Source organism: Podarcis muralis, chromosome 7 (assembly GCF_964188315.1).
Source record: "Podarcis muralis chromosome 7, rPodMur119.hap1.1, whole genome shotgun sequence".
Classification (NCBI taxonomy): Eukaryota; Metazoa; Chordata; class Lepidosauria; order Squamata; family Lacertidae; genus Podarcis; species Podarcis muralis.
In genome coordinates this window covers 18,377,665-18,404,355 of record NC_135661.1, presented here as the reverse complement: position 1 = coordinate 18,404,355, position 26,691 = coordinate 18,377,665, and the positions used below count along the sequence as shown (strand labels likewise).

General features: G+C 42.4%; 1 protein-coding gene across 4 annotated transcripts in view; it reads right to left on the bottom strand.

The window, feature by feature from the left end:
• Positions 1-23,498, bottom strand: part of MORN1 (MORN repeat containing 1) — a 135,840-nt gene extending 112,342 nt beyond the window's left edge. For 2 of the 4 annotated variants that reach the window (XM_077931327.1, XM_077931326.1), the window contains exons 1-6: positions 23,357-23,491; positions 20,760-20,831; positions 19,883-19,981; positions 16,810-16,920; positions 13,938-14,028; positions 12,934-13,021 (exon numbers count right to left, since the gene is read on the bottom strand). In XM_077931327.1, the coding sequence (XP_077787453.1) occupies positions 12,934-13,021; positions 13,938-14,028; positions 16,810-16,920; positions 19,883-19,981; positions 20,760-20,831; positions 23,357-23,414 (519 nt within the window). In that variant the 5' untranslated portion in view covers positions 23,415-23,491. Of the gene's footprint in view, positions 1-12,933; positions 13,022-13,937; positions 14,029-16,809; positions 16,921-19,882; positions 19,982-20,759; positions 20,832-23,190; positions 23,331-23,356 lie in introns of those variants that run through there. The other 2 variants (XM_028740934.2, XM_077931328.1) reach the window with 2 other exon arrangements.
• Between the last annotated feature and the right edge of the window lie 3,193 nt (positions 23,499-26,691).

The window sequence follows — 26,691 nt, the reverse complement described above, 5'->3', positions numbered from 1 at the left end:
GGCTATAAAAGGTCAATTCCAGAGGTGGAAGGGCTGCAATTCCATAGCAGAGCACCTATTTTGCATGTAGAAGGTTCATGTTATATCCCGATAAACATTTATTGTTGGCATTTGGGAATGTTCCCTAATTACTTTAGTTCGGTTTCACTTTATTTTCCATTGCCTGCAGTTGGTAGTTCACTTCAAGAGAAGCCTACAATTGGCTCTAATATTCTCAGCCCCGTTGGATAGCCTGGTTGTTGAATTATTGCAATCCCAAATTCAATCCCAGCAAACGAAACAGGTAGGAGGCAATGAAAAAGATATCTACTTGTGTCCTGCCTTGGTCTGGTCCCAGAGCCACAGGTGAGGGGAAACTAAAAGCTCAAGACAGGAGGCTGCCCAAACCCTGGAGGAATAAGGGAGCAGCAAGGGCAATCCCGTATTTTTTAGTTTTTATATTTATATTTATATTTATATTTATATTTATATTTATGTATGTGATCCTTGAATGAAGGGCAGTATAGAAATTTAATAAATGAAGTGAAGTGAAATGAAGGGTCCTAAAGAGAATCTGAGCTGAAGCATAGTGAGGCAGTACAAAGGTAGGCTTCAATAGCTGGGTCAGGAAGCAAAGCTGAGATGAAGTACAGCAGAGAATGCAAAGGTAGGCAAGGTGTTTTCCCCAAGAGCAAGGTATTAGCAGGCGTCAGTTGCAGAGGGGCTGGTCAGTGTCATGCAGAGGGTGGTTGGATGATGAGGAATGGTAGAAGCTCGAATTGGGGGAGTCTAACCTATAGGAAGGTCCTAGTGGGTTGGGGAATGAGAACTTGGGACCGCCAGGGCAGTGTAACACAGAGGAGGTCCCAGTGGACTGGGAGGTAGAAAGCTGGATTCTGAGGAAGGGCCTAGCGGCTTGTCAGAAGAATGGCCCGCTTCTTTGAAATTGGGAAGCCTAAGCGCTACATCACCAGCTGTGAAGGTGACTATGGCGCCTTCTCCTGCCACCTTTGTCCTCACAACAATCCTTGGCTAGGCCAATCAAGGAGTGCACTTAGGTCTCTGCAGTGTAAATCTACAGTAATACTCTAATACATTAGCAGAAGACTTGGAGGTTGATCAGGATCTGATATATTGGAGAGAGCAGGGGAAAAGGGCCATTTCTGGGATTTGATTATGCTATGCTGGCTGTTAAGTTTGCTTTTCTTAATGCTACTGTCTTAATTTTAGATTCTTTAAATTTCAAATTTATGTTTGATTTTAATTATGTTGTTTTATTTGATTTTTTTTTTTTTTGTTTAGAATCTATGGATTGTGAGCCACTTGGGGCTTTGATTTTGAAAAACGGCCATACAAGTTGAGATTTCATCATCATCAAACACTCTTGCTAGTTTTGAAAACATCTTCCCTTAAGGACAATATCCATTCACAGTAAATTCTAAAAGTCCCGGAGCACATTTTTGTTGCTGCTAAAAAATGGCAAATAGTATCCCCTCTTGTAACTTTTTGGGTGATTATACAGATTGCTCTCTTCTGGAGTACAACTTAAGTTTGGCTTCATTAATGTTTTAAAATGTATATATTGGGTATTGCTCTTTTCAGAAGAGCGTTGGGAGAGAAGGTAGGGGTAGGCAGTGTAGGGCCTCTTGAGTTTATAAATAAGGAAAAGGTGTTTTGAAATTAGTGGCAAGAAAAACATGTATTTAACTTTAAGGAAGCAATTTTCACTTAATTGATAGTATTTCTGTTTCTAACTGAGCAGCTATTATGCCTCTTATTGCAATTAATTTTGGTTACTTCAGTCTCATTGTGCATGCCTCTGACAGCATATCATTTCCCTAAGCTTCTGTTTGATTGATCCAGAGCCCAAACAACCACATTATCTGGCGTCAACTCATTGCTCTGCCTTTATTTTTAAAATATTTTTGTAGTGGTCTCACACAACAGTCTAAAACACATACGAGAGATCCATCTTGGAAGTTGAACTGGAAAGTACCTAAATGGGAGAGTAATTGTGTGATGACACAGACAAGAGATAGACTTTGATCTGCCAGTAGATTCTGGATTATTTGCATAGCCTCCAAATAGTTCAAGAGCAGGGTGGTGAAGCATATTTACTATTCCATCATGAGGCCACTTTATGTAACTGATCATGTGATTGAAGTGCAAATTCTCTTATAACACCATCACAATATGTGGAGGATATCTACATTTGTAATGGAACTTTTAAAAAATAATTTTATACATGGAATCATTTTTAACATGTTTGCATTGTTTTCAAATGTATGAAACTGTTTTTTTATAAAGGAGCCGCTTTCATTTTTTTTATTTGTTTATGCATTTTTCAGTTACAATTAGTTATATTTATTCCTGTTACTTAATTTTTTTCCTATCCCACCTTGTATAGACTTCCCAACCTATCTTTCCTTGACATCCTAACCCAAAAAACTATGGTTTGCTGCAACTCCTTAAGCTTTCCACTCTTTCCCTCCTCTTTCTTTCACTCTTTGTTGCTTGCTGCTGTTCATACGTAAGTTTATATTTTTACCACTTCTTTTTATATACTCTTCTAGTTGTTCCCACTCGCTTATTACTGTTTTTCTATTTGTATTTCTTGTTTTGGCCGTCATGATGGCTAATTCTACATATTCAATTAGTTTAAGCAACCACTGGTCTTTTGTCGGGATTTTTCCTCTCCTTCCACATTTTAGCATATAAGTACCCTTGTTGCTGGTGCTGGAGGAGCTTCTTGAGAGTCCCATGGACTGCAAGAAGATCAAACCTCTCCATTCTGAAGGAAATCAGCCCTGAGTGCTCACTGGAAGGACAGATCGTGAAGCTGAGGCTCCAGTACTTTGGCCACCTCATGAGAAGAGAAGACTCCCTGGAAAAGATCCTGATGTTGGGAAAGATGGAGGGCACAAGGAGAAGGGGACGACAGAGGACGAGATGGTTGGACAGTGTTCTCGAAGCTACCAGCACAAGTTTGGCCAAACAGCGGGAGGCAGTGGAAGACAGGAGTGCCTGGCGTGCTCTGGTCTATGGGGTCACGAAGAGTCGGACACGACTAAACGACTAAACAACAACAACCCTTGTTGCTGCTGTTGCGTAAAGGAAGAGGTTTTTTAATTTACAGTGGTGCCTCGCAAGACGAAGTCAATCCGTTCCGCGAGTCTCTTCGTCTTGCAGTTTTTTCGTCTTGCGAAGCACGGCTATTAGCGGCTTAGCGGCTATTAACGGCTTAGCGGCTTTAAGAAAAAGGAAACAAACTCGCAAGATGTTTCGTCTTGCGAAGCAAGCCCATAGGGAAATTCGTCTTGCGGAACGACTCAAAAAATGGAAAACCCTTTCGTCTAGCGAGTTTTTTGTCTTGCGAGGCATTCGTCTTGCGGGGCACCACTGTATCTGGAATTTCCTATCCTATTGTAGGTAACAGGAATGCTTCTGGCTCCTTGGGAAAGGAACATTTAATCATTTTCTTTAGTTCTTCATAAATCATTTCCCATAATTTTTTTGTGAGTTCGCACTGCCACCACAAATGAATTAACGAGCCCTCCTTGTCTAAACATTTCCAGCCTAAGTTGGATCCTCTTTTATACATTTTAACCAGTAAAGGAGCTGCTTTTAATCTGCTTTTACACTTGCTTTATGGCTATAAACCTTTTGTAATTGTCAATTGTATATCTTACAATGCCACCTCTCTCACCACATTTGGACGTCCAGCCTCCTCTACAACCAAATGTGAAAGACCTTGCACCATTATCCTACCTTGGGAAATGAATCTGCTGGTTTATCTCACCTCATCCCAGAGGGTAAGAGCATAATAAGAGCCTGCTGGATCAGGTCAATCTAGTCCAGCATCTTGTTCTCATAGTGGTCAACTAAGATGCCTGTGAGAAGCCTACAAGCAGGGTTTAAGCCCAAGGGTCTTCTCATATCTGGTGGTTTCCAGCAACTGGAGTTCAAAAGCATTACTGCCTCCAACTGTGAAGGCAGATTATAGCCATAATGACCAGTAGCCTTCGATAGCCCTCTCCTCCAGAAAAGTCTCAGGAATCTTCAATCAGCCCTGCATCAGGAAATTTTTGATGTCTGATGTGCTACAATTTTTATTTATTTATGCTGTAAGCCATGCAGAGTGGTTGGGAAAACCCAGCCAGACAGGCAGGGTATAAATAATAAAATTTATTATTATTATTATTATTATGCAAAGCAGGTGCTGCACCGCTGAACAATGACCCCTCCCCATAGGGATGACTAAAAAGTATGCTTTACATGTTGCCCAGTTGCCCTCATTTTGATGTATCACCACAACCTTCAAGGTCCTTAGAACTGCAGAAGGCAGGGGCCATCACACCAGATCAGCCACTGTTTCCCTTCCTTGAAAACACCAGACCAGGCTTGCAAGTGGGAGAAATGGGGGACAACACAGGCGGCAGAGCCCTGTGGCAAGAAGAGGCAGGGTGTGCCTAGTTTCAGAATCCATCCCTTTAACTCTGCCTCACAGGGCTCAATGGGAAGAACTGAAACAGCCCTCACATATTTCTTAGTATGATGGAATCTTGAGCTTTACAGAGAATGACAAAGAAAAAAGAAGCTAATACACAGACAAATACAGGCCCTGCAGCAAAACTGGGACAGTGTGGAATACTTCTCCCCATCAGTTTTCTTCCTACCTACTCCCCCCACCCCACCAGTCATCATGCCATGGACATGCTTACTGGGCTGTTTCAAGGCTTTCCCCTCCATTTGGGGTATTGGGGGGGGGGGTGAAGCATGTTTGAAGAATGCACTTGTGCCCAATCCCAACTACACTTTCCAGGCTTCTAGAGTGAAAAGTCATGGAAGTTAAACCAATTTGATACTAGTACTTTATTTTTCACTCTTTTTGCTTATTCTAGATTAAGCTGTAATACAGATGACAACGAATTGAATAAAGAAATTGCTGGAAAAACATTGTTTCAGCAGGACTATTTCCTTCTCATCCTTTATCTAGGAACTGTGAGCAAGCTGAACATATTGTTAAATGCAGACTAATAGATGTTGATCTACAAGGACTTTGTCCTTCCCTTCCCCATTCATTCTGTCTTAATTCTAACCCTTGCTTAAACCAGTTATCTGGTTTAAGGAAGCTTTTTCCCCCTTTTCTTTGGCATGCTTTAATGCCTTACCCTCAAAACTTTTTATATGGATATAATAAAGCTTCTGTAAGCAACAGATATTGTCCTTTGAATAACAAAGAGGTGGAGTCAGTTTTTCATGTTCTTTTTCAATGTAGACTGAAGCACAGAACTACAGAACTTTGATATACCACATTGTGCAGTCTTTCACTAGTCAATCTTCACAGTCTTGGTCAATCATTTCATTGGAGGGCTCTAACTTTTAAAATCACATGACAAACTCCAAGATTCCTAAATGTAAAGATTTCATTTAACTCATCATCGCTTTTTATCTGAGCTCATATATTTTTATGTTCTGTAACGTTTTGATTTTATTTGTGGTCAGAAAATAAATAATATCTGGATATGGAAGCAATGCAAGCAGGCCAATTCACACCATGCCTGTTTTTCTTCCCCAACTGACACCCCGCTGGGCTTTTGGAGGCCACGGTTCTTGTTGGGCTGGTTTTTCCTTTGCTTTCCATTTTAATTTCCAGACTTATAAATGTCTGAATAGTAAGTCACCCAAGTGTACAGAAATCACTACCTTATTTTGTGGTGCCCCAGTTCTACTTCCAAACTGATAGGCACTTGACCACCTGAGTTTGCCATCAGAGGGAATTAGAATGTATTAACTGCCTATCCCAAAAACGATTTTGAAAAGAAGAGTGTTTTATATAAAGGAATTCAATAGCTGTGTACGAAAACAAACATACAACACTGTCTTATTAGACCACAGGTTGACCTGGCTCTTCACTGCCTAATCTAGTTGGCAATGCATCACCAGCATCTTTTCCAAATTTGCTCTCTGTGACCCTTTAAGACTAGCACTGCCAGGGAATGAATGTGATATTTCCTACATGCAAATAACATGCTCTTCCATGGAGCTATGGCCCTTCCCCTAATAACTGTTCTAATGACATCCTAATACACACACACACACTGTTGCCACCATGCAAATCTCTGGCTTCAGCAGAGTTTCCAGTTAGCAGATGCTTTGCTGCAGCCTTTCCCTGTTGCTGCCTCTTTGTGTGTTTTGGCTGCATTTAGTTTGTCTTCTTTCCCGGAGGAAGGCCTGCTGCTTGATACACCTGTTAAACGACACGGAACAGGTGGCTAACCTTATGGGCTTCTCCCACCTGCAAGGAAGGAGCTTTTCATAAAGATTAAGGAGAAAAAGTCTTGCTATCTGCTCTGCCGAAGAAACAGCCACAACAAACAGGAGAGGGCTGAAGATGAATCGATCAATAGCTGATTTGAGAAGGAAGCATTAGCACCTTTTGAATTATGCTAGCGGCACACTGGAAGCTGCTTTGCACTGCACCGGGTTGGTAGCTCAGCGCTGCTGACTCTGACAGGCAGTGGCCCCTCAGGGTCCTAGGAAAAAAGCACTGCTTCCTGAAATCTTTTCAAAGAAGATTGAAAAGAGAACATTCTGCAGGAAAACAACTGCAGCACAAGTGCTTATTCTGCCCTTTCTCCCCAGCTCCCAAAATAGTGGTTCCCAATGAAAACAAGTTTTAGAGCCACTATTTAAGACTTCGAAAGCAGCCTTCCAACAAGCCAGACTAGTCACCCATTTAGCCCACAGCTATCTATGCTGACAGACCGAAGTCTTTCCCGAAGCTGCTATCAAATAACATTTTTCTGGGGACTGAACCTAGGATTTGTATTAGGCAGAACTTTCAGCACATCAAAAGTCTGCCTCAAATTTGGAGGTGGCAGGGAAAGGGAGAACAAGGCCACCACCCCTACTTTTGTGTTTTTTTGAGGTGGAACAAATTTTCAGCGGCGGGGGCTCACCAGCACTTCCCTGGCTCCTTACTATTCCTGGCTAGAAGATATCGCTGCCTGCTGAAAGTGTTTGTTTCATCAAGCATATGTAGTGAATTTGTTTCATCATTGGTCAGTCATTTGTTCTGCACTTAATGATTTTCTAAACCTATGGTGTTTTAACTATTTCATTGTAAGCTGCCATTATATTTTTCTTATGGGTTGCCTACTTATAAATAAAGAAGTATCGGCTATATACAGCACTTCAGTGCTTTGGAAATCTATTTTAATCTACTAACATATTACCTGTCCAAAGCTTCTCCAACAGAGGAACAACAAAAAAAGTCAACAGTTGTTGCTAAGCTCTCCCCACTCCGTAACCATGAGGACCAGAATCATGCAGGGGTTATTTTAAAATAAAAGTTTCTCAGGAAGCCTATTTTCTGCACCAGATTCCAAGCTGTTAAGCACAGAAAGATGCTAGATCAACGATCCGACAGCAAGATCAACCTCACGCACCTATCTTCAGTTTTTCCAGCAAACTGATAATGTCCAAATGAGAAGCATTTTATGCATCAGCTTCTCTCAATTATCCTGAACGATTATTGCTGTTGGCAGACTTAGGAAGCTTTAGATCACATATATACACAGTTGTAGAATACGTAAATAGGATGACTAACAGATCTAGGAACATTCAATCCCCTGAATCTTTAATAACATAAATAAATGCAAACAAGAGCTAATTTTAACTGAGTAATGTCCTGCCGCTTCAAACAAAACTGGAAAATGTGTCGTAGCTATTATTTTCCCCAAATACAACTCTAATAGAAGCCATCACACTTTCTAATGTATATAAAGTGTTCATTTCTACAGGGCTGGAATGAAGAAGATAGCCCTGTATTACTCATTACCTATAGCCAGTGCTCCCCCCCCCCCCCCCAGTACTCACCATGAAGTTGTTGTAGTAAGTGCCACACTTTTTAACAACAATAAAAAAGGTGCCGGTACTGCATAACCTTGAGTACCCCCTGGAAAAAAGCACTGCCTATATGCATGTTATGCATGGCATTCTACCAGAGACTGCCAGAACCCCAGACTTCCTGGGGGGTCTGGCCTGCAAAGGAAGAAATAGAAGAAACTAGATTTCTAGTATGTGGCAGGCCCTCGACTACCCACCATGTCTCCTGGAGGGAATTCCAAATATCAGTTTTTGGTAGCCCTTTCACGCATCACGCTTGGAAATATCTAAGTTCAGCCAGTGTAGGAAGATGCTTACAGGTCAGACTCCTTATTCATCAAGGAACCATCTTCCCCTACCTCTTGTAGGAAAACTTCACAGGTGGGTGGGGCCACCCGCCTGTCAATCACCTGATGCGACTGGGCCTTCAAAGCACCTGGCATGACTTGCAAAGGGATGGTGCTTTGAAGTGTGACTGATGGGCAGGGACTTCAAGTCTGCTACACCTCTACAAGCTCTACACATGTCACATATCACATGTCACATAGGGGCAGGACAGGTTGGTATAGTTTTTTTGGGGGGGAGCATCCCGAGCCAAACTAGGACCCCTGCCAGACCAAAATTGGCTGATGGGATGGAGGGTCCCCACTCCTACTCTAGGTCCATATTGTCTATTCTGGCTGGCAGCAACTATTCCTTGGAATACTGCACTTTTTTAACACCTACTAAAAACATTTTTCTAGAGGAAAGCCTACCCAGGCATATAATTTTATTATTTATATCTGGGGTTTTTAAACTGTTGGTTTTATCTGTATTTTTATATTTTATAATGTATACTTTTTTAAAAGTCTGTTTAATTAATATGTTCGTGCTAATTCATAAAAACCTCTTAGAGATATTATTATTATTATTAAGCAGTACATAAATGTTGCTTAATAATATAATCCAAGCACTGGTTAACTATGGGTTAGTTTCAGCTAAGGTGAGGCAAATTCTGAGAAAGAGAGAGAGACAGAGAGAGAAAGGGAGAGTGATTCCCAACGTTAGCCCTACTCACAGTAGATCAATTGAAATTAATAGGCATGACTTAGGCCCACTAATTCCCATGGGTCGACAGTTGGATAGAACTCCAAGCCTCCAGTGTGTCCTCTCTTGACAGCAATCTACTTTTTTTTTTAAATTAAAAAGCCCCAAAAGTCTTATCCTCCCCTAAAGTGGAATGTTATCCAAGCCTTTTCTGATCCTGCCTGCTATGCAGGGAAGCAAAGATTTGCACACAGCCAGCCAAGACCAAGTTCTGAGTCTCACAGGCTTCCACAAAGCTGGCTGTTTCTTTGTTCCACCCAGAAGTGCTGGTTATTTGGTCCCCGCAATGGCCTCAATTCTGGCTGGACCTTGATTCCCTTTCCCCTCTCTCTTCCAGCAACTCCTGGGCTAGCTAAGCCTAGAGCCACAACTTTGTAGCGTGGCCAGGGAAAACCTTAGAGGGAATAAGTTCCATTTTAAAAAAGCAAATGTTAGAGAGCCATCAAGTGGTAGAAAACAAGTACAGAACCAGCTGCATGCAATTTTGCAAAGCAATGAAACACTAAAGACCTTCCTGCTTTATCACCAATTAACACGATTTCAAAAACAGTATTTTGGTTAACGATATTTCACGACTATCAAACCTCTAATACACAAAGAGTAGTATACACACAATATTCTTAAGGCAACATATATGTAACATTTTTTCTATTCTGCTGTTCTTTGTGAATTCAAGCTGGCTAACAATTTCAAGTTTGATCACAATATCTGGATTACAAATGACAAAATTTAAAATCACAGAAGCAGAATAAAGCTTCATCTATAAACAAGAGGAGTAGAGTGGGCCCCTTGTTCATCACCAAAAAAAGAGGACATATTTATGTGTACACTTGCAACTTTAGAAATAATTACCGCAAATAAAACAGAAACGCAATGCATCTCACCATAGTGGGGAAGACTATGACCAAGTGGTCTGTGTTCCTGTGCTGTCTGCTGTCCAAGTGCTGCGAATTGTTGATGGTAAAGTTCAAGACCCATCAAAGAGGACTGCCCTCTGATAACCTTTCAGATGCAAGGACTGTCCTCTATAAAGTAGGACACATGGCCACCCTAGCAATTGCTTTTCCTTCTGTGCAGATTGCTGCTCTCTCTTCTGTTGGGTCTTTCTCTTCAAATTGGACTTGGATAGGACAGCCCTTCAAGTACCATTTGTTTTCACTGGGAGATGATATATAATGAAATGAAAAAGGTATTTAAATATATCTTCTTGAAGAAACCAGAGGCCTTTCTCCTGGGCATCGTAGGCCAATTGGTGCCAAAGAAGGACAGAACTTTCTTTATGTATGCCACGACAGCAGCAAGAATACTTATTGCAAAGTATTGGAGGACACAAGATCTACCCACCCTGGAAGAATGGCAGATGAAGGTGATGGACTATATGGAACTGGCAGAAATGACCGGCAGAATCCGAGACCAGGGAGAAGAGTCGGTGGAAGAAGATTGGAAGAAATTTAAAGACTATCTACAGAAATATTGTAAAATTAATGAATGTTAGAATGATGTTGGATAAAAAGTTAAGTGGTTTTTAGCTATAACAATATAAGGAATATGAAAAAATGGATTATTAACAGGTAAAAATTTAAGGTTACAATATTTTAAGATTAAAGACTAGGATAAACAAAGAGGGAAAGGATTTGCTGAACTAATAAATTGAATTGGAATACAAAAAAGGGAGGTGTGAGGAGGTCCGGGAAACAAGCAAATGAAAGATAAGTGATGGAAAGATGGAATTGTTTTTTAACTATTTTTATTTTGTATTTTTCTTTTTTCACTTTGTAAAATTTTAATAAATATCTTTAAAAAAAACAAAAAACAAATACCATTTGTTTTCAAAAGGCATTTGTGTTGTATTATGTAAAGCTGAGAGAGGGTTTGGCAGCTCCTAACTTAAAACTATGTTATTACTAGCAGCCTTGTACCTGGCGTTGCTTGGGAATTCTAAGAATCCCTCCACCCCCCCCCCAAAAAAACCCATTCTTTTTTAAAATCAGTGGCTAAAATCTGTGTAGTTTTGAAAGGTTCTGTTTGCCATTCTTGATTCGAAATGGCATCCATTGATTAAGAAACATTACACACTGCATTATGAGGGGAAGAAGATCTTTTTCTAATCTAATTAAGACAATGGGATTGCCATTGAGTATTATAAAGTACACCACTATCACCATGCTAGCTCAAAAATTAGAATCTGGAAAGAAAATAATATGTTTAGATATAAAGATGTTGTGCAGGACAATATTTTAACATTTGTTGTCATGACGAAAAGTAATAATAATGCATCCCCTCCTTTGATATGAACACTTTCAAGTTAGAGCAGTGATAACAGGTATCAAAACTGTTCTAAGCTCATCTCACCAGGCTACATTTCTCCAGTTATAATAAATAAAATAAAAAATAATTAGCCAGAGTTCTGTCGGCAATGTGAAAGAAAAGAAGGCAGGTTCCCTCATATCTGTAGGCAATATCCAATAGCCAAAAAACAACCACCCCTAACCTATTGGAAAATGATTAGTAAAATTATGAAGAAGATAATGGGATGTGTTACTCTTTTCAGTGTTCTTATTTATGATATTATTTAGATGGGTTTGTCAGAGGTGAATATAGAGAGTTGGCTGCTTATATGATAATGCAGCCAGAATTGTATATGCAAAAATAAGTAAACAGAAGTCACAAACACTAGCTTCGATAACGGACGGGCCTGATAAATTATGGGACTGTGCTTTGATGACAAAATTAACATATTAAGATTGAAACTTGTTGTTAACTAAAACAAACAAGCAAACAATCAAGATTTAAAGAGAACAAAAAACAGATTTATGACTCTTTGAAATAGAGGACTGCCCTCCATAAAATAGGACAAATGTTACCTTTCTTTTTAGAAAAGTATTGGAATGGTTAGGGTATTTTCAATCTGTTGCAGTAGTCAGAGAAAGGGGTCACCCATGAAGCATGAATGCCCTCAACTGCCTTCCATAGAGCTCACAGAGTTCCCTTCCTTCTGCTCAAATTAGGCTTGAAAGAACCATTCTATTGTAGCCAGTAATATAGATTGTGGCGAGTTCTTAGTATGTGGCAAGCTGCCTGCTCTGCAAACCAGCTGAGCAAGAAAAATGTGGATTTCAGAAGATTTTAAACTGCACCGACTACCATTAAGATTCTATCTGCTTAGCTACAAACACACTAGGCTAGCTTCATGTGAGAGAATCTCTGAACACAACTGACATCTTAACAGACAGATAATCAGCAGGTGCCCATTTTTTAATTTCCGACATTATTATGCATGAATGGCCTTTCTGCATGCTCTGAGCAATGCAACAGGACAAGCCATGTGTTGTAATGATACCAGATATTCAGAAAAGTTAGGTGAGGCAGAGGGGGGGGGGTATCTTAAAAGGAAAGAGGAATAAAACCTAGGAAACTGTTAATGCCAGCAATCCCATCAAAATATGCAATAAAGAGATTTATACAATATGTAAGCCTGCCAAAGGGCAGCAAGATCACACAGGTGTTCCAAACAGGCAATATTTAGATCCAGAAATCTATGAAAATATAATTCAAATTTTAAAATAAATTATCCGGGCTGAAACTTTAGAGAACAAAATCTGTTAGGTTATTCAGCTATTTAAAAAAGACATCCACTGATTAAAAAAATAGAATGCTGAGCATTGTGGTAGAATGCTCAGATGCTGAGGGAATTTAAGAGAGTTGCAGTCCAACTTCTGTGAGGGAAGAAAAAGCTAGAAGTCTGGGTGGTGGTAAAAACCTGCACAAGAACAAGCTGAGGACAGGGATGAGGTTCAACAATGTAGGGAAGCTTTGGAACAGGGAGCAATAGGTAAGGAGGCTCAGTGCTACTTTCTCGTAAGAAATCTCACAGTACAGATGCCCCTATAAGCCATATAAAGGGCCTTGTAGGCCGTCTAATGAAACCAGAAGGCAGGAAAGATCTCATTATTGTATGGATTCTCATGACGCTCTTACCTCGTATACAGTTCCATTGGCACAGTGAAGCATTCCGTGACCTTGTCTCTGGTCCAGGATCCAGTCTCCTTCAAATTCATCCCCATTTCTAAAAACAAATAAGAAGGTGAAAATTCTCAGGTTGCTTGTACAACCATTGAGAATTCAAGAAATAAATACTTACTCCAAGATGACCAAGAGAGAAAAAGTAGCTGGCTCAGAAATGCTGCTGGGTAAGTTTGAAATTTAACGGGTAATTTATTTATTTATATCCTTCGCATCTACTAAAAGTATCCATGGCAGCATGCATCATAATAATGATGGAAGGCACTCTATGCCACTGAGGCAACTTGAGCCTCAGGCGACAATAATGAATCCAGAGTACCTCCACACTATTTTAATTACAGGTGCTTATAACGTAATGTTTGTTTCACTGTTTTTTTATAGTTGTAAACTGCTAAGAAGCCTATTTCTGGCATTAAATGGTATATAAAATAAAATTTTGATTGGGCACTCCCACTGCTATTTTTCTTAATGGTGCACCATAACCACTTACGCAAAATTGACATCACAAATGGTTTTGTTTATGCTTCTGCATCCTCCTTGGGCTGTCTGCCAGCTGGTACTATTGTTGCACACTCTGCTTGACTTTGCTTCAGGTATGAATGAATCCCTGACACAGTCCATGATATGATTTGTTGGTGCTGCTTTTTGAATTGACACTCCGAAAGCACCCCCGGGTGCAAGTAGATAAATAGGGACCGCTTACTAGCGGGAAGGTAAACGGCGTTTCCGTGTGCGGCTCTGGCTTGCCAGAGCAGCGATGTCACGCTGGCCATGTGACCCGGAAGTGTCTCCGGACAGCGCTGGCCCCCGGCCTCTAGAGTGAGATGGGCGCACAACCCTAGAGTCTGTCAAGACTGGCCCGTACGGGCAGGGGTACCTTTACCTTTACCTTTTAGTTTCAAGCTAAACCTGAAAACAACATCCAGTTAAGAAGAACAGAATAAGGGGGGGGGACTTACTTGAAGATCATTTTCCCTCCTCCATGTTTTTTGTTGCTATGGAAGCTTCCTTGATATATTTGTCCATCCTTGTCAATCAGTAACCCGTGGCCTGAAAAGAGGAGGAAAATGGGAGCAAAAAATGGAAGAAGACTTCCATCTACCAACCAAGAGCAAACCCAGAAATGTGCTTCCTAATCTCAATGTTTCTTTGTCATGTCCAAAGCAGAGCCCTCACCTCTTCCCATTCCACCCCAAGACCAAATACATAAGCTCATGACTTGGGGATAGAGCTTCTAGGCAATAATAATGTTTCTCCCTCCACCATTGGGATAATATGCCTCTGAATACCAATTGCTGGGAATCCCAGGTGGAGAGAACTGTCATACTCCGTTCTAGTTTCTGGGCTTTACTTTGGGGCACCTGGTTGGCCACTGTAAGAAAAGGATGCTGAACTAGATGGGCTACTGGTCTGGTCCAGAAGAGGTCTTCTTAAGTTCCTATTGCCTATCTGAACATGGCGAGTGGAGGGATATTTTCAAGTTCCGCACCTGATTGTGCAAGTTAAGTGTGGAGGATAGGAAACACAAGTCCCTGGTGCGTCCTGTCACCCACAAGGCATTGCACAATGTTCAAAGTGACTCCCAACTTCACTCAAATGCACTTCCAATCAGTCCCTTGAATCAAAAGGTGTTTCTGTGCAAACAGAAAGCACTTCCACTCATGCAAACCCACCCTGTCCAGATTTCCCATTCAATGCACTGCAGTCCTGCAAAGGGTGCTACTGAAAGCTGCAGAACCCTCCAGAACAGTACGGGATGTGACCTGAGGGATATAGCCAAAAATCTGAGGGGGGTGGGGGTGGTGCTTGCATGAGTGGAAGTACTTTGAACTAATGCAAAAGCACATTAGAATATAAACCAGTGCTTCTGATTAAATGGAGCCTTAATCTAAATCCCAAGACTCTAGGCTGGCACAATATCTTTTTGGGCCTGAAGCAGGGAATTCAAATGCTACTACAGCCCACCAGTTAACATGAATTCACACGGGGCAAAAATTCACTAGGAAATGTATATGTGCAAGAGCAGCTCTTATCCTTTCAGCGGGAATTGCATCAGAAAATGTACTGGTGCATTTGATCTAACACAGGGATGAGGGACCTTTGACCCTCCAGATGCTTTTGGGCTCCACCTCCTGCTGGCCCCACCCAGCATGGTCCATAGTCAGGGATGATAGGAGCTACAGTCCAGCAACACCTGGAAGGTCACAGGTTACCTATCCTTGGCCCTGTGTCAACTTTTTAAAATCGCATGTAAATAAACTCACAATATGGAGTTGGATGTGTGTGTGCTGCTAAGCCCTGCCCTCTCTGGTATGTCACTCTGCAGACCTTTTACAAGTGTAAGGGCAAACGTGTGAAGCAGGGAGTCTCCTCTTTTTACTGAGGCTCCCCACACAATTCACAACCTTTCAGACCTCTGCCCTCAAATTTGCAGAGGGCAGGAATATCAATGAGCTGGAGCAGGTAGGATTTGGAAGTACCACTGCTCTCCTTCACTTAGGACATATATTTTACCTATTCCTTATAAGTGGTGGTATCATTTTGGAAACAGTAAGGACTCAGTTACATTAGTAAAGAAACAGCAATTTGAATGCGCTATAAATATGCAACACCAGATGGTGCCAGAGAGCAGGAATTTTTAAAACGCCATTTTCCATAGGGATTTTTTTCTTTTGTTGTAATGATCTGATTTCTGACTTATTTATAGACTCCCATCCGCCCCCCCCCCCCACCCGCCGTGTTTAGATCCACCCTAAGTTATTTTCTCCAAACTAAAATGGAATGTCAGTACACTATAGTTACTGTGCAGGAAGGATCGTAGCTCAATGGTTCAGCACCTGCTTTGCATGCAGAAGGTCCTAGGTTCAATCCCTGCATCTCCAGGTAAGGCTGGGAAACCACCATGTCCAGAGAGCTGCTCCCAGTGTGGACAATACTGAACTAGTCAGACAGCAGCAGCTTCCTATGTCTTAAGGTGCTGGCTGAATATTAGAACGTTTGTTTTGCATGGGGAAGGTCCCAGGTTCAATTATTGGCATCTCCAGGTAGGGCTGAGAGAGACTCCTGTGGAGAGCCACTGCCAGCCAATGTAGACCATGTGTGGGGAGACTCTGGGTCTCCAGATATTGCTGAACTACAATGTCCATCATAAAAAGGTAAAGGTAAAGGTACCCCTGCCCGTACGGGCCAGTCTTGCCAGACTCTAGGGTTGTGCGCTCATCTCACTCTATAGGCCGGGAGCCAGTGCTGTCCGCAGACACTTCCGGGTCACGTGGCCAGCGTGACATCGCTGCTCTGGCAAGCCAGGGCAGCACACGGAACGCCGTTTACCTTCCCGCTAGAAAGCGGTCCCTATTTATCTACTTGCACCCGAAGGTGCTTTCGAACTGCTAGGTTGGCAGGCGCTGGGACCGAACGACAGGAGCGCACCCCGCCGCAGGGATTCGAACCGCCGACCTTTCGATCGGCAAGTCCTAGGTGCTGAGGCTTTAACCCACAGCGCCATCTGCGTCCCTCAATGTCCATCATACCTGGCCACTAATCATGCTAGTTGGGGTTAATGGGAACTGTAGGTCAACAATATCTGGAGGGCCAAATGTTCCCCACATCTAGTATACACAGTACTGAGTTAAGATGGGTCAGTGGTATGATTCTATATAAGGCAGCTCTCTATGTACTTGCATACAAATAAAAAGAACACTTGGGTGGAGATAAAGAAATCTGCTTATCTCCCACTATGCTATTTTTAATGATGTTCCAAATATGCAACCTGGTGTGTGTAAGAGGGGAACTTTCCTAGTTCCATGGCCTCAACCCAGTCTTTCAGCTTACCTTCTCGCATTCCATAGGAGAACTCCCCTTCATATTTTCCACCATCTGCATAGCGAATGACTCCATGCCCGTGCAGCTCTCCAAAGAGGAACTGGCCAGAATAAGTATTCCCTTGAATCAAATATATGATAAAGTAAAACACAGGGAGGAAATTGCTCCGGCAAATGCGACTTAATAATCCTTGGTGTTCCAATAAAGATTTTGACCGTTCTGTTCTTGATACAAGACATTACAAGTGAATAATTACCAACCGCTTTTTATTACCAGGGCAGCTTAATCAAGAACAAAGGAAGTGTTCATTGGGTCTTTATCTTACAAACTAATGGAATCGTAATCCGTATTCCTTTAGGTCTTTAACACCAAGGTATCTTTAAATGACATTAGTGCCATATTTAAAAAAAAGAAAAAAGAAAATAAAAGATTCGTAGTATGTTCTTTATGGTTAAGGGATGGGTAAGAAGTACTTTAATTTCATAGTCAACTTAACAGCTTTTTGATGGCAGACACTCATTCAAACCATTCATTAAAGAGAGCCGGAATGAAGTAGCACTATGAATGCAATTAGTGCCATGGTCCTAAGTCCCCTTGGACTAAGTGAGACTTACTTCAGAGTAAACCTGCTCAGGCCTCACATGCTTGAGCCAGTGTATACCTTATCAGCTTTCTATAAACAAAAGCATTTCAAAACAAGAATAAATGAAATCTGAAACTAAAACTGAAATTGATAAAGGGTGGTTGAATAAGCAGGGTTTGCATTGAAACTATGGATGGTGGAAGAAGCAGCCACCTGCAATTTTGCAAGAAATGTGTATGCAGTTACATGTTTACACACAGGCAGCACATTAATCTCTACACAGAAGCACCTGCCTCCATGAATTTTGCAATATGTGAAGCATGTGAAATAAGCAGGCTGCAATGAAGAAAAAATTACCCCCCCCCCCCCGTATTTATACCTATACACAGGCATAAGAGGATGTTTAGATTGCAGGCAATAAGCTTTGGTGACAAGGAAGAATGAAGTAACCTGAAGCCTAATTCAATAAAAGAGTCCATTGGCAAGAGATTCTAATGAGACCATATTAAAACAAACAAAATCTTAGAAAAGGGCTGTAGCTCAGGGGTAGAGCATCTCCCTTCCATGGAGAAGGTCCCAGGTTCAATCCCTGGCACATCAAGTTAATAGGATTTCAGAGAGGAGGAGATGTGAAAGACAAAATACGTAGATTAAAAAAGCAACAGAACAAAAATTTCTGAAAGAAGCCATCCAACAAGATGAATGACAATAAAAAGATGAATAAAAAAGATGAATGTTATCCAGCCGCCCTGGAAGGTGGATGTTACAATTATGTAGCTGGGAGTGAGCGGATGGAAGTAGTTTTATACCCAGCAGGACAATTGCCTGCTCTGGTTTAAAATAGGGCCCCTCTCAGGAGAGAGATGGGAGAGGAATATTAGATGGTCTAGTGAGTGTTGCATCATGAGTCCATTAGTGCTTCAGAGATGGGAAGAGTAGGGCACATTTGTATGCTTGGCAGTAACCTTCTGTATGTGAGTTACAATAGTGAAGAGTATGAGCAGTTGCTTGATAGATATAATGTATAATATACGCTGCCTTGCAATGCTCTCTGACTTTATTTATGTTGCTATTATGTTTAGGCATATGGAGATTGTTCATGTATGGTTTTTTGTTTTGTTTTTTATATAAATCATTTGACATGGGTTTTTATTGCACTTATTTGTGTATACATAAATATTTATATATTCTTATCTACTGTAAACTGCTTCAGATAGTAAAAAGACTACAAATGGAAATAATAAACAAACAAGCAAACAAACAAGCAGATCATGAGCAGCAAAAACCGGCCATAAATCATAGAAGTGACCTGTCTAACTTTCTTAAGCAGCTAAGCAGAAGAGCTTATTTATTACATTTATATCCCAGCCTTTTCTCCAAGGAGTACATGTTCACCCCCCAGTTAACCCCTATAATGACCCTGTGAGGTAGGTAAAGAGGCGTGACTGGTCCATGATCACCCAGTGAGATTCATGACCGAGTGGGGATTTGAACCATGATCTTCCAAGTCCTAGTCTGACACTCAAATCAGTACACCACACTGGCTTCCTGGAGCACTTCTGCAATGGGACAGCTATATAAATTAAGTAGGTAAATAAAAAATGGGGAAAGCAAAATGTCGCTTAGAGAAGAATCTGAAATATTTTCCTTGAAGCTTGAATTTGTTTTATTCTGGATTGTTTTATTTGATGTTTTGTAAACTGCTTTGAGATTTTTGCTTTAAAATATAAAGTGGTATAGAAATAAAATGAACAAAAACAAAGTTCATTGATTAAAAATGAATGCCTAGACATTACAGTAATACCTCCGCGAATGTCCGCCTTGTCTAGCGTCCATACCGGCGAATGTCTGCGGCAAACCCGGAAGTACCGGAATGGGTTACTTCTGGGTTTGCTGCTTGCGCAGGAGCACTAAATCACACTTTGCGCATGCGCAGATGCGGCACTTTGCCCTTCATCCTTTTTGGCTAGCAGCTGGGGCTCCGGAACGGCTCCCGGCCACAAAATGAGGTAAGACTGTATGTTATGGCGACCATAACCCATGTTTAAGGTGACATTTGGCAATTAGCTTATATAACTGAGTTTCTAACATCGATACCATGGTACAATCTAGATTAAAAACCCAAAGCCTGAGCAAAGAGGAATGTCTTAGACAGGCACCTAAGAGCTGACAATGTTAGCATCAAGCGTGTTTTCCTAGGGAAAGCATAATTGTCCCATACTCTCGCCCCCACATTCTTTTGGACTTGATGGCAATCCTCTTTTCCTAGCCTCGTGGGTTGTTAGTTTTCTAAGCCCTCACTTAAGCCACTGCCGTTTACCTAAGGCCTTCTTCTGCTTACCTTGTCTTTTGCTCTCTAGGACCTGGGGAGTTCAGCCAAAGGCCATTAGGATGAAAGCATCTCAGTCAATGACAAAGCATCAACATTTAAATACAGAACTGCTTCGCCAATCCCTGAATGTACTACAATGTACAGAGAACGTACCACAAAAAACCCACCTGTAGATGCCCAGTATCTGAGTCCATTGCCCTTAATTTCTCCATCTACGAACTCGCCTTCATAATAACTTCCATCTTTAAACAGCAATTTCCCGTGACCTGGAAAACAACAACAAAAACCTGAAAGGTCTCAGCAACAACCAGAAACTGCCTGTTTTGAGGAATTCAGTGAATTGGAGAGAGGGGGAAATAGGTAAGATAATCAAAATTGACAAGGAGATGGGCAGTACAACACTGCACTTATCTAATTTTTAAAAAAATGGATAGGGATGACGTTGATTATTTGGAGAGCAAGCAAAGGAGAGCCAGCCAGAGCAGCAGCTTTTAAAAGGAGCAACTTTGAACAACTTTACTATCAATCTCCTGATACCCTATGACAAGAGAAGTAATTCTTAAGCTTTAACTCTCTCTCAACTATTTAGCCCTTGTTGCTGGGCTGCAGCTCAATGCAACGTGGCAAGGGGGAGATGGTCATACAGCTGCAGTGCCTCCGGCAGGTGGCGCACTGGTGGTGAGTGCCCCGCTGGTGGTGGTGTGACAGAGCAGGGTGGCACTTCCTGTTTTGCCTCAAGTGGCAAAATGGGTTGTACCACCCCTGATCTCAGGATTCCAGAACTTACAGCTGTCAGTTTTGAGGGAAGGCAGCCAAAGACCCACAGCCTAGGTGGGGCTCGCTAGCTCAGGGAGGAGCTAGCTACCTGGAGTAGGTGACGGTCACATGCCTCATCAAGTGTCCTGGCCAGGACACACTGAATGGGAGCACTCCAAACCACAACATTTTGTTGCAGGTCCCACTTTGTGCTACTTAATAACACCTCTTGCAAGCTAGAATGATACTAACCTCACAATGGCAGAGGACAAAGTTGGTTTCCCTTACCGTGTTTTCTCCCTTGCTTCCACTCTCCTTCATACTGGAAGAAAGAATTAGGGTAAACGTAAACTCCATAACCTGAAAGGAAGAAATGCAGAAGTATAAGATGTCCAAAAACAGCAGAAGCAATTGAAATGAGGATCTTAAATACTTAAAATAAAAACAAAGCAACCCACTTTCAATATATACAATAATAAAAATTGTCATAAGTTTCCTCTATGCACTGAAGAAAAATTCATACAGTTTTGAGACTCATTTAAAGTTTATTTGCTGTTCTTTGCCCTTAGCAACTGGCATTCAGGCACTGATCCTACACATGGAGAGTCTAGTTAAGCTGCCATGGCTAATAATCATAGACATGATTTCCTCTAATTCTTTTTTAGAAGTAACTAAGTGACCATTTGTGACAGCAAAGGATGTAAGTTAGATAGTTACAGGAGTGGATAAGAAATTTTTTTTTGCCAATCCTGAACCTGCTCAATGGATCTAGTTTTTTAAAAGGCTCTTTGTCTTAGAAGAAAATAAATAAGGGTTTGTATACAGAATGTCTCAGGTTCAATCCCCAGCATCTCCAGCTAACAGAATTTCAGGAGACAGGTAATGAGAAAACCCTTTCTCTGCCTGAGATGCCGGAGAGCGGCTGCCAGTAAGAGTAGATCGTATTGAGCTAGATCAAGGTGACTATTTCAGGCTGAAGGTCACTTGGTCACCCCTCTGGGGGCTGCATGGCAAGAACTGCAATTCTCAAGGCTGCTTTCCAAAATACATTCCCAGCAGCTGTTCTACAGTATTTTAAAACTTTTGCAACTTACACACATTTAATGTGTGCAGTCAGCTTTACACATATGGGCATCCAGGAAAAAAGACTTTGGCAATCCCACCCACCATTGAACCCAGTATATTTTGACTATACGCGATTTTGGCTTCATACACTATCCCCTGAATCTAGATTCAGGTAGGTAGCTGTGTTGGTCTGACGCAGTCAAAATAAATAAATAAAATGTTCAGTAGCACCTTAGAGACCAACTAAGTATGTTCTGGGTATAAGCTTTCGTGTGCATGGTATCTGAAGAAGTGTGCATGCACACGAAAGCTTATACCTGGAACATACTTAGCTGGTCTCTAAGGCACTACTGAGCAATTTTTTTATTTATCCCGTGAATGTAACTCTCAAGTATGTTGAAATCACCTTCATTACTATTTAATTCAGTAAAATATATTATTTTAAATGGGGAAACGTAGGGGCAGCTTAAAGGGCCACAAAAAATCTTCTGGCATCAAAGTTTCATAGCAGGGAACCTAGTCTAAGCTGTGTTTGACTGACTTTGGAGCAAGATTTTCATCATTTACACTCTAGTCACTGCCCACTGCACATCACTGTCCACAGCTCCATGGAAGCTGGGGCTCTTAGTTGTTTTACTGATGTATAGTTTTGAGGTGTTTATTTCAGTTACGCAACTTAAAATGTATAACTGTTATTCTCATAGGCAGTAGTATAGTTTGGTTTTGAATGTGTAATCTGTACTGCATTTCATTAATTGATTCTTTTTTCGATGACATTTGTAAATCACTTAGGGTTTCCTGTTGAAATATGAAGCAGTATAAAAACTTAAGTAAATCAATAAAACTAGCCAGGTTGTTCTCCCTCTAACTGTGAGGCCCATAGTTTCCAAGCTGACTGCCAAGGCCAGAGCATGCTGACCCCCTAGTACAAGGCCAAGCACATCAGCTGGAGCAGAGTGCTGTTTGGGGCAGGAAGGAACAGAAACAAGCTCCCTATAGTTTCTCTTTATCTGGCCTTATAAACAAAATAATAAACAACAACAACTTTATGAGAAAATGTAATTATTACATTTACAGTGGTACCTCGGGTTACATACGTTTCAGGTTACAGACTCCGATAATGCAGAAATAGTACCTCGGGTTAAGAACTTTGCTTCAGGATGAGAACAGAAATCGTGCTCCGTGCTCTTTAGGTCCATTAGCTAAAGTGGTGCTTCAGGTTAAGAACGGACCTCCGGAATGAACTAAGTACTTAACCCGAGGTACCACTGTACATTACCAAGGGGCTCAAGGTGGCATATATCAACCTCTCTGTCCACAACAACCCTGTGAGGTAGGCTTAGGCTGAGGGACTGACTTGACTCACTCAAGGCTACCCAGTGAACTTCCTAGCAGCTGAGTAGGGATTGGAACCCTGCTCTCCCATGTCCTGATCTGTGTGTGTGTGCGCGTGCGTGCGTGTGTGTTTGTGTGTAAAAGTAGCAAATAATAATAATAATACAATAATAATTTATTATTTATACCCTGCCCATCTGGCTGAGTTTCCCCAGCCACTCTGGGTGGCTTCCAATCAAGTGTTAAAAACAATACAGCATTAAATATTAAAAACTTCCCTAAATGTGGGTGATAACTTTCTCTATGTGGCTCTTGTCACCTGATAGACTACTTCTGTCCATGGAGGTTCTATTTATTAGTCACAGCGCATGACTGTTCCAAAAAAACAGGCAATGCCCCCCCCCCGCAATATTTCTTCTCATTTAAATCCATCACGTTAACAGTCCTCCTGGGGCAAGCTATCTCTTCCTCCCGCCGCCGCTCACCGTCCCGACGCAGCGCTTTCACCTCCCCACAGTAAGATCCAGGCCTGGAGGCCGCCATGTTTCCATCTCCCTCGAGGACGCTACACCTTAGTAACAGATCCCTATCTCTGATTGGCTGTCCGGTTGTTAGGGGGAGGGGGATTCCTCTTCCTGGCCGGGCGGGGAGTGCGCGTTTGCTCGATGCGCGCGCGTTAAAGTGTAATGTGGGGTGGAGATCGTGTTCCCTGCTCAACCTGAATCTCCTGCTTGAGCTCAGTGCGAGGCTTTGGGAGCCGCACGTGCTTACCTGAGGGAAAGTCCCGTTGAATGCAATAGTGGGGGCTTGTTTCCGAGCACCGGATAGGCCTGTAAAATGCATTTCCTGCGCAAAATAGACCTGTCCGTCTTTATAGCCATTCCGGTTTTAACCTGCAACGCTGCAAACAATTATGCTGCAATTCTAACCCTGGCAAAATCTTAAAAGGGAGTTCCAGATGTTGATGACTAGCAGCTTTATTATGGTGGAAACTTAGTTAACTCGGGTCCCTAAGTCCTGCAATCGTATACACGTTTTCGGAGATCAAGTCTTGATGAATTTAATTAGACTTATTAGTAAACATGTTTTGGATCACATCTTTAACAGGGTAGGGAGGTGACCCACTTGGTGTTGGTTGCAACTTAGCCACTTAATATTTTGTGACATCTAAATAACACCACCACCCTCAGGTCAGAGTGTGATGTTTCAATGTGGATCAACATCTAATGATTATTACTTATAAGAACAAAAATAAACAACTATCAATCTCAGTCAGGACATGACCTCCTTGTAGGTCTCGACCCAGCTATAGAAGGTTGGTGTTGCAAGGTATTTTGGGGTTGATCAACGTGTAATCATTACCACACTGACAGGTTGCACCGCCGGTCTAATGCCGTGTTTTACAAACAAGGAGTTATGAGAGGTCTCTACCCTGAGGGAATTATGATGGTGATCAGGCTTGTCGTCACAACAACCCCGTGAGCAGTTTTTCAAGCCATACCAAATACTGTATATGAAGTGGAGAAGAAGAGCAGAGCCATTGATTCACTTCAACAACTGTGTTTACACTGACCTTCAGGGCTACATTGAGTACGGAGTTGAGGTTTGTGCCTGTTAGCACTAGTAACAGATTGGTTATTTCTCGAGTCGGGGTGGTGTAGCACCATTCATGGTACAATTATATAGCTGAGAATTAGTAGTATATAGTTTTTTATATCATCCCTCCCCACAGGGTGACAGCTTGCTCTGGTGCAGAGCTGGACCCCTCCCAGGTGAGAGAGAGGAAAGGAGCAACTGGGTGGCCTAATGGGTATGAGGACATAAAGCCATTAGTGTTTCAGAAATGGGGAGAGTTACAGTGGTGCTGTGGGTTAAACCAGAGCCTAGGGCTTGCTGATCAGAAGGTTGGCGGTTCGAATCCCCGTGACGGGGTGAGCTCCCGTTGCTGGGTCCCTGCTCCTGCCAACCTAGCAGTTCGAAAGCACATCAAAGTGCAAGTAGATAAATAGGTACTGCTCCGGCGGAAAGGTAAACAGCGTTTCCGTGCGCTGCTCTGGTTTGCCAGAAGCGACTTAGTCATGCTGGCCACATGACCCGGAAGCTGTACGCCAGTTCCCTCGGCCAATAAAGCGAGATGAGCGCCGCAACCCGAGTCGTCCGTGACTGGACTTAATGGTCAGGGGTCCCTTTACCTTTATGGAAGACAGAAGTGCCTGGCGTGCTCTGGTCCATGGGGTCACGAAGAATCAGACACGACTAAACAACAACAACAAAGGTAGCCATATTGGTTTGCTGTAGTCGAAACAAAATTTAAAAAATCCTTCCAGTAGCACCTTAGAGATCAGCTAAGTTTGTTATTGGTATGAGCTTTCGTGTGCATGCACACTTCTTCAGATACCAGAAACTATCTGAAGAAGTGTGCATGCATACAAAAGCTCATACCAATAACAAACTTAGTTGGTCTCTAAAGTGCTACTGGAAGTTTTTTAAATTTGTTTCGAGAAATGGGGAGAGTCATCTGTGTTTGCTTGGCAGTGATCTTACAGTGGTACCTCTGGTTACGTACTTGATTTGTTCTAGAGGTCTGTTCTTAACCTGAAGCACCACTTTAGCTAATGGGGTCTCCTGCCGCTGCTGCACCGCGATTTCTGTTCTCATCCTGAAGCAAAGTTTTTAACCCGAGGTACTATTTCTTGTAGGGGACGCGGGTGGCGCTGTGGGTAAATCCTCAGTGCCTAGGGCTTGCCGATCGCATGGTCGGCGGTTCGAATCCCCGCGGCGGGGTGAGCTCCCGTCTGCGGTCCCAGCTCCTGCCCACCTAGCAGTTTGAAAGCACCCCTAAAGTGCAAGTAGATAAATAGGTACCGCTTTCTAGCGGGAAGGTAAACGGCGTTTCCGTGTGTGGCTCTGGCTCGCCAGAGCAGCTTCGTCACGCTGGCCACGTGACCTGGAAGTGTCTCCGGACAGCGCTGGCCCCCGGCCTCTTAAGTGAGATGGGCGCACAACCCTAGAGTCGGACATGACTGGCCCGTACGGGCAGGGGTACCTTTACCCTTTACCTTTTACTATTTCTTGGTTAGTGGAGTCTGTAACCTGAAGCGTATGTAACCTGAAGCATATGTAACCCAAGGTACCACTGTATCTTGTGTTGTAGTACTGTTGAGTGTGAGGACAGAGTCAAACCATAGGCTTTTAGGCGTATAGTGGGGGTGGCAGACTTCATTGCCTTTTGGATGCCAGTCGCCATTTTGAATCAAGGTGGTGGACTGAAACAGGACTTTGGCATAATTTTGCATGGTTTGGGAGATAGGTTTGCATGCCTCATGATATCATTGCCAAACTCAGCATGAGGGTTCCTGAGGTGGGGGGCAGCAGCCTTCATCTATGTTTGGATGCCAGCTGCCACACTGAATCAAAATGGCAGACCAAAACATGACTTTGGTGTGACTTCAACAGGCTGAAGCTCACAAATGTAGCTCTTAAAATATTGCTGTCTTTCCCCCCTATGAATTTCTGGGCACTTCCTCTTAGTATAGGCAACAACTGATTTATGCACATCCAATTGGCATGTCTCTGCTCATGCCCACATCATGGCAACCTGGAAATGGGTGCAAAAGGGGGTGGAACAGTGGGGGCAAAATGGGGCAGAACAGGACAAAACGTGGTGGAGTGGGCTTATGTGCGCTTCACTGTTGCACGCAGGGGCCAGGAGTGGAACTGCCATGCAAAATGGTTGCTACGTGCATAGTAGATAAGACCTAGAGGAGCAGGAGTGGATTCGAGTTATATGGCGCATTGAGCGAGAATAAAATCCCCCCAC